Below are 19,736 nucleotides of genomic sequence, written 5' to 3'. Positions count from 1 at the left end.
TTCTATGGGGTGGAGGGGGCGAGAAGAAGAGAATGCATTGGGTTAGTTGGAAAAAGATTTGTAAGTCGTTGAGTGGTGGAGGCTTAGGAGTTGTTGATTTGAATCTTACCAATCGAGCGTTGTTGGGGAAGTGGGTATGGAAGTTTGCAAATGAGAAAGATTCGATATGGAAGAAATTCTTTTGTAGTAAACATAATGTGAGTTGTCATTCCTTGAATATCACTAAGGCCCTCTCTCAAAAAGACTCGTGGATTTGGAGGGGAATTGTCAATAACTTCTCAAAGAATGACTTCATTTGAGGTTGCCTTAGATCTCATGCAAAAATTCAAATAAGGAATGGAAAATATGTCTCTTTTTGGAAGGATACTTGGCTTGGGGATTGTCCATTAAAAATACTTTTTCCTAGGATTTTTGCACTTTCTACTAACAAAGGTGGCAATGTGGCTGATTTTGGAAGTTTTGACTTGAATGGATGGGAGTGGAATATTAAAACGAGGAGGAATCTATGTGATTGGGAAGTGTTGCAGTTGGTTGAGTTATTGAACAGCCTTAAAGACATTAAACTGATTGAGTCTTTGGAGGATTGTTTGTTGTGGGATGGCTTGGGGGAGGGGCTGTTTTCTGTCAAAGAGTGCAGGAAATCTCTAGAGTCTGTTTATGAGGATACATATCAGTGGAGAAACTGTGTTTGGCTGGGGTTAGTCCCTCCTAGAGTGGAGACTTTCCTTTGGCAGCTATCTCATCAAAAAGTTGTTAGAATGGAATTGATGAAAAAGGGGGTTCCTATTGGGGAGAATACTCTCTGCCCTTTATGCAACCTATGTGATGAATCAGTCCAACATCTTTTTTTGTTCTGTCAAGTTTCGTGGGAGCTGTGGAATAAACTGATTTGTTATTGGGGTATTAGTCTTGCTTTTCCACTTGACCCTTCATCCTTACTTAGTTCTTGGTCTGATTTGAGGCCTGCTTCGGTTATCTGGAAGTTTATTCTGGTGTAGTGTTATGGTCAATTTGGAGAATTAGAAATGAAATTATCTTTGATAATGGCAATTTGGATAGACTTTCACTATTTTTCACTGTTCGGTTAAGGCTAGCAAGATGGTTACTAGAAAAATATTCTCTTTCCTCTATTAAGGTGGATTCTCTAATTGGTGATCCTTCCTTGGCAGATAATATATATGTTTCTAAGGAACTACTCAGACCTGTGTGCTGGTGGATTCCTCCTCCAATATATTTTTTTAAGTTGAATGTGGATGGGGCTTTTAGTAGAGTTGGGAGAGTTGCTGGAATAGGGAGTCTTCTCAGGGATTGGAATCGGGTTACACTGATCTCTTTTTCAGAAAATGTTGGTCCTTCTCATCCCTATTTAGCAGAACTGAAAGCTATAAAAAGAGGTATTGATATCTTTGTTTCTTCAGAATGGCTGTTGAAGGGCAGACTCATTATTGAAAGTGATTGCAAGCTTGTAGTGGATTGGATCAAAGACCAAGCTTTGGTTCCTGTTTTCCTTTCAAATTTTGTTAATGAAATTGTATCTATTGTTTCTTTTAGAAATTTTATTGTTAGGTGGATTCCAAGGTCTTGTAATTGCGAAGCTGACAAGCTAGCAAAAGAGGGGATCGAGTGATGATTTTGTCTGTTTCAGTTGGTGTTTGTTTCTGAGTTAAGAAGCTAGAGGAGTGTGTGAGGTCTTATATTGTATGTAAAAGTGTTTTTAAGTCTTATGTAACTTGGCTATCATTAATAAATTGAGGTACTCTTTTCCTCCTTCCGCTACTTGGGTCTTACCTTAGGGGTAAGGTCCACTAAGAGGGAGGTTTTTAATGAGACCTCCTATTCCTATAAAAAAAAGTATATTTTCATGTTGAACATGCAAAATAGGAAAGATTAATGAGCTCGAGTGAAACTGGAGCTTATCAAGGAGGATCAATCCTGTTAACATGGCAGTTACTGTTTAATCCAAAAACACCTTGTCGCAGCTTATAGACTGTTTTTGAAACTGGAACAGGCAGCTGATCAAACTAGTTAAGTTGGATAATCCTGACTTGTTGAAGGGGAGATTTGTTTCTTGTCCAGTCTGAAATGCGCTTGTAAACAAACTAGTTAAGAATCATTGAAAGTTGCATTCAACCAGTTTAGACTGAAATGATGTAGTTTCAGGCCATTCAATTTGATATTTTAGTCTTCCTTCCAATATTTCTCTTCCAAGAGGAGATCCGAACATTTTTACTTATTAATTAATGGTCAAATCATTTATTCTGTTTCAACTTTCATCGATGTTTAATTTATATTTTAATAACAAAATATATTAAAATGTAATATTTCTGCATCCTGTTTGAACCCCATTAAACTGGTTGAATTAGGGACCACTCATTCAAGGGTGTTGTTTTCTTGATTGCCTTACCATTTTGATTCTCGCGGCTTTCTATTTTCTAATCTCTGAGTTCAGCTACTATTAGATCAAATATTGTTGTGTGCATAATCCTACCTAGTATTCTAAGAAGAATACCAAAAACCATGCTTGTGTTGAAATATGTAGAAGACTCGCATGTAAGATGAGATTAAGTAACATATGTTAATATGGAAAATATGCAATCTTAATACACGTAACGGATTGATGTAGGACTGTTGCTTGGCAGAACATAAACTGTCAAATTTCTGGTTGTGTTTGCATTCAGGTGTCATGTTTCACATATTTGCATTTATCATCTATTGTTTCAATGTTCTCTTTAATCCTTTCTTTTTTTTCCCGTCTCTCAAACAGTATCTGCTGATATGGCCCATGGGGTTCATCCAAATTTCATGGATAAGCATGAGGAACACCATCGACCAGAAATGCATAAAGGTCTTGTGATCAAGCACAACGCAAACCAGCGGTATGCTACCAGTGGCGTAACATCTTTTCTCTTCAAAGAAGTAGCAAAGCTTCATAACCTTCCTACTCAGGTAACCCCATTGTCATAATATAGTCGAAGGACTTGGAATTGAATCAGTTCACTTGATGCATTCTATATGAGAATTTTTGTAAAGATATATGTATATTTTTCTTGAGGTGCCTTTTACAGATACCATGGGGGTCAATTTCCATATTTTATCTGTTTGGATAAAGGACTGATTAGCATTTTATAAAATCAAAAAGGTATAATTGCTCTCAAAGTATTTCATGGATGAACAATTCTTCATTGTGTTGCTTGAATACATTGGAGATTTTGTCTAATTTTGAAAAGAAGGCTTTTATTTGAGAGAGAGAACTAAACATTGCTGAGTACTACTTTCATTCATATTATGAACAAATCACACCTCAGTAATACTTGTAGAACTTATTGAATTGTCAGAATATTGGTTCGGAAACACAGCATCACATGGCTTACAAACAAACATTAAGCTGCCTCTCGTGCTCTTTCCTGTTGGTTACTGTTTTGAAGAATGAGTAGATGGAGGGAGGGGATCTCAAGTAGAGGTGGTGTTATGTCACATATTAGTAAATGGATTTTAGTAACTATACAATGCGAGGCAAAAGGGGCTACTTGATGAGTTGTTATTGATCATCATGTTTACGTTTAGACCTACCTTGTTTAGGTTATTAGAGATTTGACAATTATTGTAACACATCATGATTTGGGCATCCCATTGCAGAAATTATAGTGTGGCTCCCCAGTCATTCCCATCTAAGCATATGACTCATCCATTTAGTTACCTTTTCTTGGAGGCAGCACTCACTGAACTCAAAAACATTAGACATCTACATGTTGTTCGCATTCTTCTAGTTATATTATACACAGACATATGTATACATGTTATCTTTGACACGGTTGTAAATGCATTTTATGTTTTCCTTGTAGGAATTTGTGGTAAGAAATGATATGGGATGTGGATCCACCATTGGTCCCATACTTGCTTCAGGGGTTGGTATTCGTACCGTTGATTGTGGCATTGCTCAGCTTTCTATGCACAGGTATATTGTTTGTACTATGTTACCGAACCTAGTTCTGTCGAGCTAGCTACACAAATAAGTCTTTTGTCAATGCACAATAATTTGCAACAAATAGGTTTTATATATTTTTGCATTTGCCCTATATTTATAATCGTACATGATTCCAGAAATTCATCTACTGGTTTTTGACATATAAAACTTGTCTTAACTAAATTTAGTATTAATGAATCATCTATAACATGGTAAATGGAGTCGTGGAACACTTTAGTTTCTGCAACTGCAAATCAATGCAAGCTCTGTTCTTTTGATGTTGCTTTTTTCTTCTCTTTTCTTTTACCCCCTTTTGCAGTGTAAGAGAAGTATGTGGGAAGGAAGATATTGACATTGCTTACAAACATTTCAAAGCATTTTACCAAAGTTTCTCCAGCATAGATAGGAAGCTTATTGTTGACTAACTGGTAAAGTTTCAATCATTCAAGTAATTCATATTTTGTACCTCACAACTTGTTCAAATAAATTATGCCTTCTTCGAATCTAGAAATTACCCAGACAATCAAATTTTGATGCGATTAGAAAGATCGAAGCGAGCTCTGGAGCCTTAAACTTTGCTTGGTACGAATGACGAAATGAAGAAGGATGTTCTATTAATCAAATGGTTTAATTTACCTAGTTGGCTGTGTTTAGATTGATGAAATTGTTAGTCAAAAAGTTCAAATTTGATCTTTTCCCTTATCGCTCATCTATAAGCTGTAGCATTTGCCACCTTCCTTAGTTTATATGCCAATATGACGGATTCATTTCTGAATTATTATTTAGTGTGATTGCGAGTAAGCCAGGGCTGCAACCTTTGCCATAGTTATCAATACTGAAATACCAAATCAGCAAACCATTGTATTAGTGTGATTTGATGATGTATAACATGAACAACGCTCAACATCGTAGTTGTACCAACCTGAAAATATTTCAGGCTTCGATTTTAAAATTAAATTCGTTTCCCGGTGACAACTCATGTCTTTTTACATAATTTATAACAAATTTAAACTTAATTTCAACCTTAATCAAATTACTTAAAAATAAATGTTTAAGATTAATGAAAATTTTATCAATAAAAACCATTGTTTTTATTTGCCAATAGCCTTGTCGTCGTTACTTTACAAACAGTAAAGTCATGGTTTTGCCTCGTCTGTTAATGTGTTTTTAAAATCAAATTCAATTATCTAGTTGTCTTCTGAATAGGGGTGTACAAAAAATTCGAATATCCGATTTTGCGAAAAAATATCCGAAACCGGATTTGGGAAAAACCGATTTTTTTTTTAACTGGATCGGATTTTTTTAAGCTGGTTATTTTAACCGGTTTGGAGAAAAAAACCTAGACCGGTTTTTTTACCAGATAAAAAACCGGTTAAAAAACCGGTTTTTATCCGGGAAAAAAATCGGTCTGGGTTTAAAAAACTAACCGTTAATATAGCCGTTGGGGGGTTTTATGACTGTTTTTGACCGTTTTTTTCTTTAAAAAATTACCATTTTACCACCCTAAACATGCATAAATAAGTTGGGGATGTATTTGGTTGATTACAACTTTCTCAAATCTTATTACACAACACCTAAACATCTCTCAAATCTTATTTTTGTAATTTTTTGTTCATCATGTGTAACACAGCTGGATCTTCCGTCGGGGGAAACCTTGAAGTCGTGAGAGTGATCGAACACACTCGAAACAAAGATATTTGGGATCACTACGATTTATGTGAGATGTCAAATGGCTCGAGGAGGGCGCGTTGTAAACTTTGTCTAAAGTTTCTTGCATCGGAAGGAAAAACAACGTTGAAGAACCATTTGACAAAATCATGCAAGGCACTTCGCTCAAGATCGGATCCTAGTCAATCGAATCTTACACCGCAAGGTGGTGTTTTTGTTTACGACAACGAAAAATTACGAGAAGCGTTTACAAAGTTCGTGATTACAAAAGCATTGTCGTTCGACCACTTTGATGATGAAGATTTCACGACAACAATTCAACAACTAATGCAACCACGTTATACTCAAGTAAGTCGTACTACCCTTAGAAGAGATGCTATAAAAATGTGGCGTACGGCGAGGGAAAAAATGATTTTAGGATTCCAAGAACACCGTTATGATGTGTCGCTTACATGTGACGTTTGGAGTTCCCCTCATAATACCTGTCGTAACCGGTTTTCGTCCGGGCACGAAATATTTATTTGGCGGGAAAATTTATGTGAATAAATGGTTTTTAAAAAAAATAATTCGGAGTCGCCATCGGCCTTTTGGGTCAGGTAGGTCGAATACCTAAAAATTATCTTTTAAAAGAGTTTTTAAGAAAACATCAATTAAAAGATGAACTGATCTGCGTTTTAACCAAAAATTCGTTCTTTTTAATAATAAAAAGGGATTCGTGGTCGGTTACGTTTAGGGAATGATTAGCACCCCTACAACGCCCAAAATTGGTACTTTTTAATTATAAATTGTCTCTATTATTAAAAATTCAAAATATATTTAATTTATAATCCTACTGTTTCAAATAATTTTAAGAAAATATATTAATATACATAAATAATATATTTACTTATTTAGAAATATCAGAAAAGAGCTTCTAGGTGCTTTAAGACAGCTCTTTTCTTTAATATTTAAAAATAAATAATTAAAAATGTAAAAATTTAAAAGTAAAATAATTTAAGTAAACTTAAATTATAATTTTTAATTTTTTTAAAATACCAGAATAGGACATCCAGTTATATCAAGACTGTCCTTTTCTTCGATATTAAAAATAAATAAACATTATTAATTTATAAGTTTAATCAAATAATATATATTAATAAAAATAAAATAATAATACTAATTAAAATATTAAACATATAAAATTAAAATATATTTAAACAATAATAAAATTAAAACTAAATATAAAAAGTAATAAAACTTGTAATTAAATAAAAGTATTAAAATTAATGACTAAATTATAACATATTAAAATTAAATACTCTAATTCAAAATTAATTATTTAATATTATAGTGGCTAAACATGCTATTTTACGTATTTATTAATTTAGTGACTAAGATAATAATTATTAAAACATAAGGGACTAAATTTATTATTTATCCTAAAGATATATAAACTGATAATGACTAAAATGGGTATTTACCCTAAATATTATATAAGCAGGCAAGGATTAAATTATAAATTAAATAAAATTATAAAACCGAATTGAAATGATTAAAAATCAATTTCAGTAACTAAATTGCAAAGTTACAAATATAGAGGGTTGCGGAAAGGGTTTGCCCTTGAGGGTAATTACAGAAATACCCCTCTCCCAAAACGGCGTCGTTTGGGAGAGGGCATTTAACCCCAAACGGCTGGCCCGAAGGGCCAGCACTTTCATTCTCCTTTCTCCCTTCTCTCTCTCAAACGAGAGAAATTTTTTTTCTCTCGTTTCTCTCTAAGTTTCCCTCGCCGGAGGGAAACCGGCCACCGTTTGCCACCTTGTTCCGGCGTCGTTGGCCGCCGCCGGCCACCGACTATGGTGGCCGGAAAATATCAAAATACACAAAAATAAAAGTCTCACTCTCCTTATTCCGATTTTGAGCCTTTTTATTCCTAAAAGTCTTTCATTCGGCCTAGATCTAGGCTTTTACCTTCGGTTTTTGGTGGTTTGAACGGCGATTTGGAGACTCCTACAAGGGTAAGCTGCTCCACTCACTTCTCTTTTCTTTTATTTTTGATACTGGTTGTTGTGTTTTTTTGACTTTACTGTGGTTGCTCTCGATCTTTGTTGCTGTTGTGTTCCTCTCGGTTTTTTTTTATGTTCTCTGTCTCTCTGTGGCTGTGCTCTTTTTTTCTTTCTTGCAGGTGGGGTGGCTTTTATAGCCACCACCGAGGCTCTCGTTGGACCGGTTCCAGAGATGAGTTCTGGTGAGTCACCAAACTATGTGGTGACTCACCCCATAGTTGCGACGTGGACGGCCGGCGTGGTGTTTCTGGAGTCTTCGAAGAGGCGGTGGTGTCGTGGCTACAGCGGGGTGGAAAACCTGAAGGCGGCAGCTAGGGTTAGAAACCCTAGGGTTTTCAATCTGGAACCCTTTTGGGCCGTTGGATCTTGCCAGATCCAACGGCTGATGATGCTGACGGCGGCTGGCCTTCTGGGATCTTGGAAACAGCATGGGGCTAGGGTTTGAAAACCCTAGCTGAAACCCTAAATCAGTTTAGGGTTTCCATTTGGGTATGGGTCGGTTCTGGTTGGGCCTGGGATTTGGGCTTGTAAATGGGCTTCCAGTTTTGTAATTATTTATTAAATAATAATAATATATAATATTAATAATAATAAATAATAATAATATTACTAATAATAATAATAATACTAATAATAATAATAATAATTTTAATAATAATAATAATTTTAAATGAAAAAAATTGATGTCTACAGCTGCCCCTCTTTGCTCATCCTTGTGTTAACAAGAATAGAGCAAAGACGAAAAAGACAATAATTTTTTCATTTGGCTTCTTTTGAGCATGATGGAAATGTTGAAAACATCATGCACTGAAGAGCTTATAGATGACCCGAAGGTTTTGAAAACATCATGCACTGAAGGGCTTATAGATGACTCGAAGGTTTTGAAAACATCATGCACTGAAGGGCTTACAGATGACTCGAAGGTTTTGAAAACATCATGCACTGAAGGGCTTACAGATGACTCGAAGGTTTTGAAAACATCATGCACTGAAGGTCTTACAGATGACTCGAAGGTTTTGAAAACATCAAAAAGCTCCCGAAGGCTTTTTGGAAACATCAAAAAGCTGATCCATCGAGTGATGAAAATTTATGTTTCGAGTGAAACTATCTCGAGCGAGACAAATTTTGTTTTAAGGAAAACAATCTCAAGTGAGATAAATTGCTTTTTCGAGTGAAACTGTCTCGAGCGAGACAAATTTTGTTTTAAGAAAAACAATCTCAAGTGAGATAAATTGCTATTTCGAGTGAAACTGTCTCGAGCGAGGCAAATTTTGTTTTAAGGAAAACAATCTCAAGTGAGATAAATTGCTATTTCGAGTGAAACTGTCTCGAGCGAGGCAAATTTTGTTTTAAGGAAAATAATCTCAAGTGAGATAAATTGCTATTTCGAGGGAAAATGTTTACTAAGTAAAAAAACTAAGAAAATCGTTTTCTTACTTTTCAACAATTTCATTTTCAGAAAAGATTGAATGAGAAACTTTGGAAATCGTTTTCTCATTATGTTTCAAGATAACCTGTTGATTGGGTAACATGCCCCAATCTCAAGATAAGGTTGTTGGAAATAGTTTACTAAGTAAAAAACTAAGAAAATCGTTTTCTTACTTTTCAACAATTTCATTTTAGAAAAGATGAAATGAGAAACTATGAAAATCGTTTTCTCATTATGTTTTTGAAATAACATATTGATTGGGTAACATGCCCCAATCTCAAGATAATGCTCATTCTTGTGGATTGCGTCTATCTCTTCTTCAGATGTTTGCGTGATTCCTGTATTTTTGGTTTTGAATACCTTCTTCTTGTAAGGTATTTTTTACCTTCTTCGTTCTTCCGAAGATCTGTAAAACTTCATGTTTGAATACACTCAGATGTATCAATGTAATGCATTGTCTATTGTGTAAATGATGTTTTTATGAATGCATGAATGTTGATGCAATCTTCATTTGACTTCAAAATGGTGAACTCGATCTTCCTTCAGTTCATCATTTATTGCCAGGGTTACCTCTGGATATCAGTGTCGCAACTTATGCTATTAAGCTTGCATTTCTGCAGAATCATCTGATCAACTTGTATCTTTGTTGTCTTCTTTGCTTCATGAAGGTCTCAGAAGAAATGTTTCATTTGTGGAACTTTTTCCGTAGTCAGAACTATGACCTTGATGTCCCATTTTGTCTTGGATAAAACCAATTTTCTTTGCTTGGACTTGTATAGAAATCCCATAAAACTTTCATCTTTGAAAAGAGAATATGTCATCTTTTAAAAAGAGAATCCATCGTCTGACTCAGCAGGGATTAATTAGGAGAGTAGAGTCTATTCTAATTTGACTCTTGAAACACATCACAAGGAAGATTTATTCCAATTTCTTTCATGTCTCCACATATAATCAGATCTCGAATAAGGCAACTTGGACTATATCGTGTTGAGATGCTTAACAATCAACCTGTCATTCAACCTTAGTTAGCTCCATTAGTTTCTTGTTGTTAAAATTTCAGCTCTCTTTCTGTGGAAAGGAATCTTCATCATATCTCACTTCTAATCTTGGGGTTGAAGAAGACAAAATTCATCTTGGGTCAACAAAGGAAAACCATATGATAACAACATTGGTTCAACACTATACTCACTGGGTCGTAAAACATTTGATAACACATTCTTCATCTTATGTGGTTTCTGCTCAGATGTAAAACATTTGGAAACACATTCATCCTTTCCTGTGGCTTCTGCCAAGGTTTCTCAATTATTGAAACTCATTGTCTAGTGTTCAAAGTTTTTGTATGATGTCACTAGACCATTCGAGAACAAAATTCCATGGGGATTCAAGTGTTATGTTGATATGACCAAAAAGTTGGTCAAATTTACAAGATATGCTGGTGTCGAATTGAATAGGAGACACTAACTGATCTTGATATCATCTCGGGCAAAGACAAATGTGATACTGATCACGTTTTCTTCTATAATAATCTTTGTAGGAAGTAAAAACACATCAACTATAGGATCCATGTACAGAAAAAGGTTCATGAAATTCTTGCTGCTGGGGATGAAACGCACATGATAACCCAAAATAGATAAAAAATCGGTTCATCTTGGCTGGCAATGATGACCCCAGTAATAACGGGAATAACAGTAATGTAAGTGAGTCGAGTCTCCATTCCAATGTCATCAAGCAAGTAAAAACTGATGTGAAAAACAACTTCATAATCCCAACAGTATGGTTGAAACTAATTGTCAGGAACCTCAAAGAAATATTTTCAATTATCACTAACACACAAGAGGCCAAATTCAATGCTAAGATCTTAAGGAACTGAACCCTGGATCGAGTAGTTTGCCTGGGGACCATCTTTACCCCTATTGGGTAGATATTTGTTCAAAAGGACCCTGATGTAAGTGTTTGATGAATGAAACAATTATGTATAGTCAGCTCAACTATCATTGTTTCATCATTTTCATTCTTCATACATTTCTGTCTTATTGTAAATATTTGTTCAAGTCAATGATCTTGACATAGGAAGATATGGGCCTTCAGCATGCCCCAATATTTACTGATATGAGCGTTCAAAATACATCAACATTCTTAATTCTGATTGAAAGGGGCTTTCAGCATGCCCCGACATTTGCTTCTTGTTAATATGAGCCTTCAAAATGCCCCATATTGGATCTGTCTGAAATGAGCTTTAAAATGCCCCAATATTTACTGATACAGATGTTAAAAGTGTGCTCAACATTACTTCTTGTTGAGATGAGCCTCCAAGAATGCCCAAATATTCATATTGCTGTGAGCCTTCAAAATGCCCCAATATTCTATTTCTGGTTGAAATGGGCCCTCAAGATGTCCCTCTAGATTGATCTGATTTACTCTCAATCTCTGTTTGACTGGAATGTCATGATCCCCACGAGGTCCAATTTTGACAATGAATTGTTGTAGGTACTTGTAGCTTTATTCGTGCCCCAAATCTATTTATCTTGAATACTCTCATTCTGGTGTCACTAAACAGTAGTGTTATCAAGTAACTGAAATTCTCTTCATGTTATCACAAACTTAAGAAGTATTCAATCATTCTAACAGAAACGTCTGAGATATGTGTCTTCTGAATGAGGTGACCATTTTTTGTATCTGGAGGGATTTAGTCAGACAGTGAAGTAAAAATAGCTTGGTAATCCGTTCCAGGCTGACACAGTGGCTTATCATCTTTCAGTGAAGGCCATATCTGAAATATACTTTTCTGTGGGAGAGAAACCAATTTATGCAAACAATAATCTGATGCAATGGCAAGACTACATATACAATGGTACAAGCTCATCAAAAATCCGCACCCATGCAACATGTTGATTCTGATAACAACTCATCTGATTATGAAGCGATCTTTCATGATGATTTCACATATATTGATAGTTCTTCTGATATCGAGGAAATCATGAATTCTGATTCTGATGAGGAGAGTAAACTGTTATACTTGACAAAAATGGGATTCTTAGAGGCTGAAGCTTCAATAATCATGGAGAGATGTGGTTCAGATTCATCAATTGCAGAATTGACAGATTTTATATGTACTGATCAAATGGCTAAGGTTACTGACGCACTTCTTATGGTAGAAGATAGGAAGCCATTATGCAATGATCCCACTTACAAGCAAAGGCCAAACTTGGGCTATGATTTGTGGAAAAGGAAGAAGAAGAGGAAGCTTGAAAAGAAGCTTCTTAATGAAGATGATCATGCAGTTCATCTTTCAATTCCAATGATTGGTTCTGGGGTTCCTACCGAATCAGATCAGATAACTCAAAGAACACTTCCAGAAGATGCTATTGGGTCTTCTTATTTCTACTATGAGCACATGGCACTTGTTCCAGTTAATGTTTGGACTGGAATATCATAGTACTTATTCGATGTAGAGCCAGAATTTGTAGATTCGAAGCATTTTCATGCTATTACACTGAAAATGGCTATATTCATAATTCTGCCAATTGAGAACAGATTTTCTCTTATTCTGCTTCCTCCATGTGCTGATGCTTTTCCATTGACAAAGAAATGATGGTCTTCCTGGGATCCAAGAACAAAGTTGAACTATTTATAAACATGTACAGGAAGTGCCAAATTGACAGAAAGGATCTGTAAGGCTCTTGAAGCTTATGACAATGAAACACCTTCGAGTGTCCAGAAGTATGTTCTTGATGAGTGCTTGAAAATGGAATCTGGTATGGATTAGAAGGAATAAAATGGTTCCACTTGAACCTGATGAGGTAGAAATGCTTCTAGGTTTCCCTAAAAACCATACACGAGGAGGAGGATCTGCTAGAGACATGTTCCCCGGTGGTATCCATGTCCTGTCTTTTTTCTTCTGGGATCAGTGATGCAGAGGCTGTCTTCTACTGTCTTGGCATATTTTTGAAAACAGATGTGCAAGAACTGAATGATGATCGGTTGGAGCAATTGATGAGTAGATTTGTCGAATTCTACCTTGTTATCGGTGGCATCCAGCGTAACAACCTTACTTATATAAAAGGCCTATAAGGGTAGATTCTGTTCCAATGTCTTGTTCTGTGCCCTAAGTCCTCAAATTCAAATTCAGCAATCTTCTGAAGGACATAATGGATATCATCTTGACAAAGAAAATGATCGTCATAGAAAAAGTAGCAATGATGTATCAAGACTTGAGCCAAGACCAGAGTGCAGGTAGTGACTTGTTCATGGCTTTATGATGTAATCTTCTAGAGAACATGAATTGATGGTTGGGGAAAATAATCTGTCTGGTGATGCTTATTGCCCTCAGCATGAGATAAACGATAATCTTTCTTGATGAGCTACTAATAATGTCATAGGGGAGTGTCACAAGTTCAATTCTCCAGTCTTTCTGACTTCTCAGACCACTTGCTTTCAAAAATGTGAAGTGCTTCATTATTCTGGCCTCGTTCATTCTTTTTCTATAACAGAGGTAGAATAAGCAACAATTGCTTCAAGGATCTTCCTCATTTGAGACTGTCCTGTTTGAAAATGTTTTTTCCTCCTTTGTTTATTGAAGAATGAAAGACTTTTACAAAGTATTGCCCTTCTTAGGTTCACAATAGAATCAGATCATAAACAATGAGTTTAATAAATATCAAATAAATCAACTACACTTTTAAATCATTCAAAAATCATAGTCCTATGGCAAGTTTCAAAATTATTGACTGATTTGAGGTGTGAGTGGATTTTGGTAAAGTAGGTTCTTTCAAGTTGGTTCAGTATGTCGTTTTGGCTTACACTAACTTGAAGAAATGGTTGTTATGCCCATCTTGTAGAGATGCTTCTTGTTTCCCTACTCTCAGGAACGTCTTTGGGATGTGCGGTGCTTTATTAAGAGTTTAAGATCGTCTCTTATGTCATTGTTGCACCATTCATTATTCGAGCCGCCTTTTCAGGTTTTCAACTCGAATCCTCCTTTGGTTCTAAGATGTTATTTAAAAATTTATATCTTGAACCCTCCTTTTATCATTTTTCATATCATGCATTAAAGATTTTAAAAACCAATTTTTGCAAATAAAAATCAATCTTGAGAGGCGGAATGAATTCTGAAGATATTCTCTTTTACTTAGAAATCCATGTATGATTAAAATGGACTTTTCAGATACGTAACGTAGGCCATGGCTTATGGTTACGAAAGAATGGAATAAAAAGGCCCAAATAAGTGTTTAAGGGTAATCAAACCAAGGATCAATTCATTCTGATGCCATCAATCTTGTTTTGTTTGACTTGGATCTGCCTTGCTGGGGAATTTTCCATCAACTGGATCCCTCTAGACTGCCAAATTTTGGATTCATTTCCATTTTCTCATATCTCCAGCATTTCTTACTCTTCTTGTTCGTACTTGATCAACCTTGTAACTTGAGGCTCAATAAGTCACCCATCTTGATTCAATTTTTTTTCTTTTTTCTTTTTTTTTTTGTTGGATGAGTATAATACTTCAATTGCTTTGAGCACCTCCTTTTCCTTTTGCATTTTGGAGGTTTTCCATTATTCTTGATTGGATTGATCTTCAAGCACTCTGTATTTGACATACTTTGTAGTTCAAAACTTTCATGACTTCATGGAAACTTGTCTTCGTAATAAAACTGTATTGACAATCTTTATTCTTATGAGCCAATATCCTTTACCTTGCCCCCCCCCCAATGTAGAGGGTGATCATTGGTTAGGGTTGAATTAAAAGAAACATTATTCAGGCTCAAATGGGGACAACAAAGGATATATATATATATATATATTAAAGGATAAATGAAACAATGCCGTTCATCATCTCATACACAGAAACCTTTGTAAAAAGAGGTATCCACAGGGGGATGAATATTCAAGATTAACTTTATTTACATGAAAAAAATGTAATTAATGCATGATATATTTATTTCAATCAATCACTTTCCCCTTCTTCTTTAAGTATGCCCCAATCACTCAAAATCATCTTCAATAAGTTGGTCTATGATGTTTCATCTCGTCTCTTCTTGCAGTAAGATTCACAGATAATTGAAAGTTTGGTTCTTTTGAAATTTTTTTTTTTTTGCTTGGTTTTGTGTTTGGAAGGAAAAATGTGTGACTTTTAAAGTCATGTATATGGTAGAAGGTAGTATCATCAATCAATCAACTCTACCCGAGAAGGTAAACATCTAGAGTTTGTGTCTCAAAAACAGGTAGAGACATTTCTTCAGAGTCTCAGATAAATGTAGTGTCAGGATTTGGTTTTGGTAAGGGTCGAGTAATTGGCATTGGGTGAGATATGGAAGATATAACTTTACCACTTGCCAATAGATCTATAACTCTTGAAAAATTAAAAGAATATTTAATCTACTTGATACTCAATAATCTCAAGATTAAAATTTGACTCCTTGCTCATAACCATAAAAGAAACAAATATTTATTTATTGCACAAAGGCGGAGAAAGGAACAAAAAACATATTCAAACAAGGTGCTGAAAATAGAAAGCACTACAGTGGTAGATCATGACTCATTACTCCTTAAAGGTCCATGCCCCTGATTCAATTAAATTCTGAACCTTGCATTTTAATGCCCCACAATTCTCAGTAGTATGCCCTGTACTTCTCTTGTGGTAGGTACATATTGCATTAACTTCATACCCTTCAGGAAATGGGGTTTTTTTTGGTTTAGACTGAACTGGAGTCACAAGATTCCGCTGAACTAGTAATGGGAGCAATTCTTCATAGGTCATTGGAATTTCATCAATATGAGCTTTCTCTCGGGTTATTCTATAAGATTTGGTCCCATGATTAGTTGAATAAGATCTCACTGTATTGATCTCAGATTTTCTCTCAATGTCAGTACTATCGAAGCCTCTTATCTTGCCATTCTTGATAGCTATTTCAATCATTTCTCCACACATGATGATATCAGAGAAATTATTAGTGGCAGTCCCTATCATGTGATTAAAATAGGGAGATTTCAATGTACTGATGAACAAAGTAGTGAATTCCCTTTCCGTCAATGGTGGATGCACTTGAGAAGCAACGTTCCTCCATCGTTGTGCATATTGTCGAAAGTTCTCATTGCACTTCATATTCATGTTTTGTAATGTTGTTCGATCATGGGCCATATCAGTCATGTGCTTATATTGACTCAAAAAGGCTTGAGCTAAGTCTTTCCAAGAACGTATTTGAGTACGTTTTAGCTGATTATACCATTTGGAAGCAGGTCCAGATAAACTATCTTGAAAACAGTGGATCAACAAATTTTCATTCTTCACATAGCCAGTCATGCGACGACAGTACATGGTGATATGAGATGAAGGGCATGTGGTCCCATTATACTTCTCGAAATCTAGAACCTTGAACTTTGGTGGGATAATTAGGTCAGGGACCAAACTTAACTCTTTGGCTTCAAACCCATAAAATGACTCAGCCATCTCTTTAGATTTTATCCCCTCTTCTACATTTTTCAATCTTTGGATGAGTTTTTTCTTTTCAACTAATTCATTTGAGTCAAGGACCTCATTACAAAATTTATCTGACTTTAACTCAGAAGCAATAGGACAATCAGCGGGGAACGAAGCTTCAGCTTGATATTGTGGGTCTTTAACATTGAAATGAACTGGTGCTTGGGTTTCCTGATGCGCAGAAGTGTGCTCCGGAATGTGAATAGATGTAATACCAAGAGGATGTGTGGGGTTTTCAACAAGACTTTTCCCAGTGGTCAAATGCGTCTTAGTCACTTCTTCCAACTTGTTCAGTAGATTGGTCTGAGAATTTTCGATATTTGCTTCAACTTGTACCAACTTGCTTCTCAATTCTTCTTGTGTCTCTTTCTGCTTTATCTCAACTTTGGCTAGTCTATCCTCAGTTTCTTTAGGCATTTTTCTTGTATTGTGCTGAGCGTTTTTGCTACAAGTAAGAATCAAATCCCTTATTGAATCTTGATAAGTTGCTCTTGCAGTTTCTCAATTCTACAAACCCTTGCTAAAATTTCATTCATGGTTCTTGTCCTTGTTTAGGAAGACCAAGTTAGCTCCACTTTGATTTCAAAAATTCTGTCATGGAATCCTCCACGAATTATTCCCAGGTTTTCATGATTAAATGTATGTAAAATAACTTGAAACCAAATGCAATTATGTAAAGATGCAAATGCAAAAAATGAAAATATGAATACGAACGTAAAAATACAAATATGAAAAAAATGCAAACATAAAAATATGAATGTAAATATAAAAAATGTAAATTGTGCAATACAAAAGCAAACATAAAAATATAAATGCAAAATGAAAAATGCAAAGATGCAAAATGAAAATGCATGTATGAAAAGGTGTTTACTCAAGAGTGATCATCTTAGAACAGATTTCATTGAACACAAAAAGTTTCGGTACATCAAACAAAACTTTACATATAAGGGATATCTTTCACTCCTAACTTCTCTATTTCCTTTAAAAGCCAAACTAACTTCCACTCATACTCAGGTGTGGAGTTATCTATCTGCTTTAATTCTCTCATGAAGCCAGCTAAGTCTACCAGCTTATGAGCCACATTGTTTGCTTGAACAGCAACTTCCTTCATGATATTGTTCTTTTCCTTCATCTTCCGTGTTAATTCTCGGAGTTATGAACAATGTTGCTCATTTTTTCTTGTGAGAGAATCTTTATGTTCAAAAAGTTGTCGTACAAGATTCCCATAATTATTTAAGCATTCCTTCAATGTCTTGTTCTGGTCTATATTTTCTTTTAATTCAGTATCAATCTCATGCTGATGAATCTGATATGATGCTTCCATGTTGGTCATAGCATTATTCAACATTTGATTTTTGGCTTGATATTTTCTCAATTCAATGGTAGTTGTATTGCGTCTTTCTTCTACAACTCTTGAATCATAACAAAACTTCTTAGCTTGACCTTTATGTATGTTACAATTCTTTTTCAGTTTGATGACCCTCGTGATCCACTCTTCTGGGGTGTTTCCTATGCCAGCCTTTTGAAAGACTTGACTGACCTTCTGGAAATCTTCCTGCATGTTTTCCATTTTGGTGCTCAATTCCTTGTTTTGATCCTTCAAATGACGTATTTGAGCTTCGAACCTCAGCAAATCTTTTTTCTTCTGGACGTCCTTACTAATGCTCTTACCTTTGAATACATTTGGTGTTAATCTGGCAAGATCTTCAGTTACCAAACTAGGTTGATCATTTATCATAAACTGCAAGATTCCCTGATCCAAAAGACTTTGGACTCGACGTTTGAAGGCAAGACAATTCTCGATGGTATGTCCTTGAGCTCCGGCATGATATTCACAATGAACGTTGATATCATACCAATTTGGATACGGAGGTTGGAATGGTTTTATGTAATATGGAGCTATTTCTCGTGCTTCAAGTAGCTTCTCATACAACTCTTTATATGATATGGGGATAGTATCAAGATGAGAACCACCTTTTGTCTTGAATTGAACCTGAGTTTTAGATATCGGGAGCATACTAAACTTCGATGATTTCAGGTTACATGATTTCTTCTCTTCTCTGGAAGCTTTTACAATTGTCATCATTTCTTTGGTATCTCCAGATGACTTGTAAATACGGATAATGATTGTCTGTAACTTCTCCAATTGATTATGATCAGAAGTCCCTTTCATATTTGAGATTGCAGGATTATGTTCATTAAGCTTTCTCTCTCTCTCTGTGCAGGAATCTCTTCTCTTTTGGCCAAAACAGATATTTTATCCATCATTTTGGACACCTGCTCTCTTATTTCTCGTATCTCCTTTTGCTCTTCAATGGGCATACAATCTTTGGGTACATAGCTCTTCTCTATCTTCAGAGTTCCCTCAGGATGTCTTTTCTTGGCCGCGTCATATTTTGTTCGATCATAAAACTTTTTGTCCATTTATGATTTCTTTCTAATTTGATGAACAGTCTTTTCAGTTAACACCTTCTGGTCATGATCATGCAATGCAAACAAAAGAAATCAATATGAACAGATTAAAGCAATGTAATATACATGAAAAAAATAGAATAGTTAGTACCAACTAAAAAAAACTGTATATCAATGTATAAATCTTAACCTCATGCTTTCTAGTTCCATGCTTTGTTTTAACTTAACCGCACGATTTCTAGTTCACATGCATTTATTCAGGAAAAAGAAAAGGAAATAAAATAAAATAAATTAAAAGCTAGAGCTTATTTCTCCTTTGTGTATACCTATGAACAGAGGCTCAGTATTGTCTTAGATCAGAAGAATTTCTAGGGTTCATTATATGCAGAGTTTCAGTTCTAGGAGTAAAGGTACTCGAATTGTTCTTGTTGATGCCCCCTTGAGCTGTCAAACCCTCAATCCTAGTCCACTACAGACTTTAGCGGATCGAGTTCAATTCGAGAGGACACATTTCTCTATGCCTGACACGGAGAATAAATTCTCACGAAGACATAGAGCATATGAACCCCGAAAGTTACTTGCTAGGTCTAACACGGAGAATAAATTCTCACGAAGACGTCGCTTTCACTCCCACTTAAAAGGGACAAACTCAATTATAGAGCTTTATGTTATGCAAGTGTTGTGTGTGAGGAGAAATGTTCAAATCTCTAACAAACAAATAAAATAATTAATTCTTGAATAAAA

General features: G+C 35.4%; 1 protein-coding gene across 3 annotated transcripts in view; it reads left to right on the top strand.

Annotated features, from left to right (window-relative positions):
* The window catches only part of LOC120129048 (probable aspartyl aminopeptidase), a 30,312-nt gene extending 25,595 nt beyond the window's left edge, over nt 1-4,717 (top strand). Inside the window, exons 7-10 of one of the 3 annotated variants that reach the window (XM_039146656.1) lie at nt 2,765-2,946; nt 3,843-3,955; nt 4,284-4,392; nt 4,473-4,714. In XM_039146656.1, coding sequence (XP_039002587.1) covers nt 2,765-2,946; nt 3,843-3,955; nt 4,284-4,389 — 401 coding nt within the window. In that variant the 3' untranslated portion in view covers nt 4,390-4,392; nt 4,473-4,714. Of the gene's footprint in view, nt 1-2,764; nt 2,947-3,842; nt 3,956-4,283 lie in introns of all 3 variants that reach the window. The other 2 variants (XM_039146657.1, XM_039146655.1) reach the window with 2 other exon arrangements.
* Nucleotides 4,718-19,736: the final 15,019 nt, after the last annotated feature.

Source organism: Hibiscus syriacus, unplaced genomic scaffold, assembly GCF_006381635.1.
Source record: "Hibiscus syriacus cultivar Baekdansim isolate YM2019G1 unplaced genomic scaffold, ASM638163v2 tig00110482_pilon, whole genome shotgun sequence".
NCBI lineage: Eukaryota > Viridiplantae > Streptophyta > Magnoliopsida > Malvales > Malvaceae > Hibiscus > Hibiscus syriacus.
Note: the sequence above shows the minus strand (reverse complement) of the source record. Positions and strands in the feature narration are given on the sequence as shown.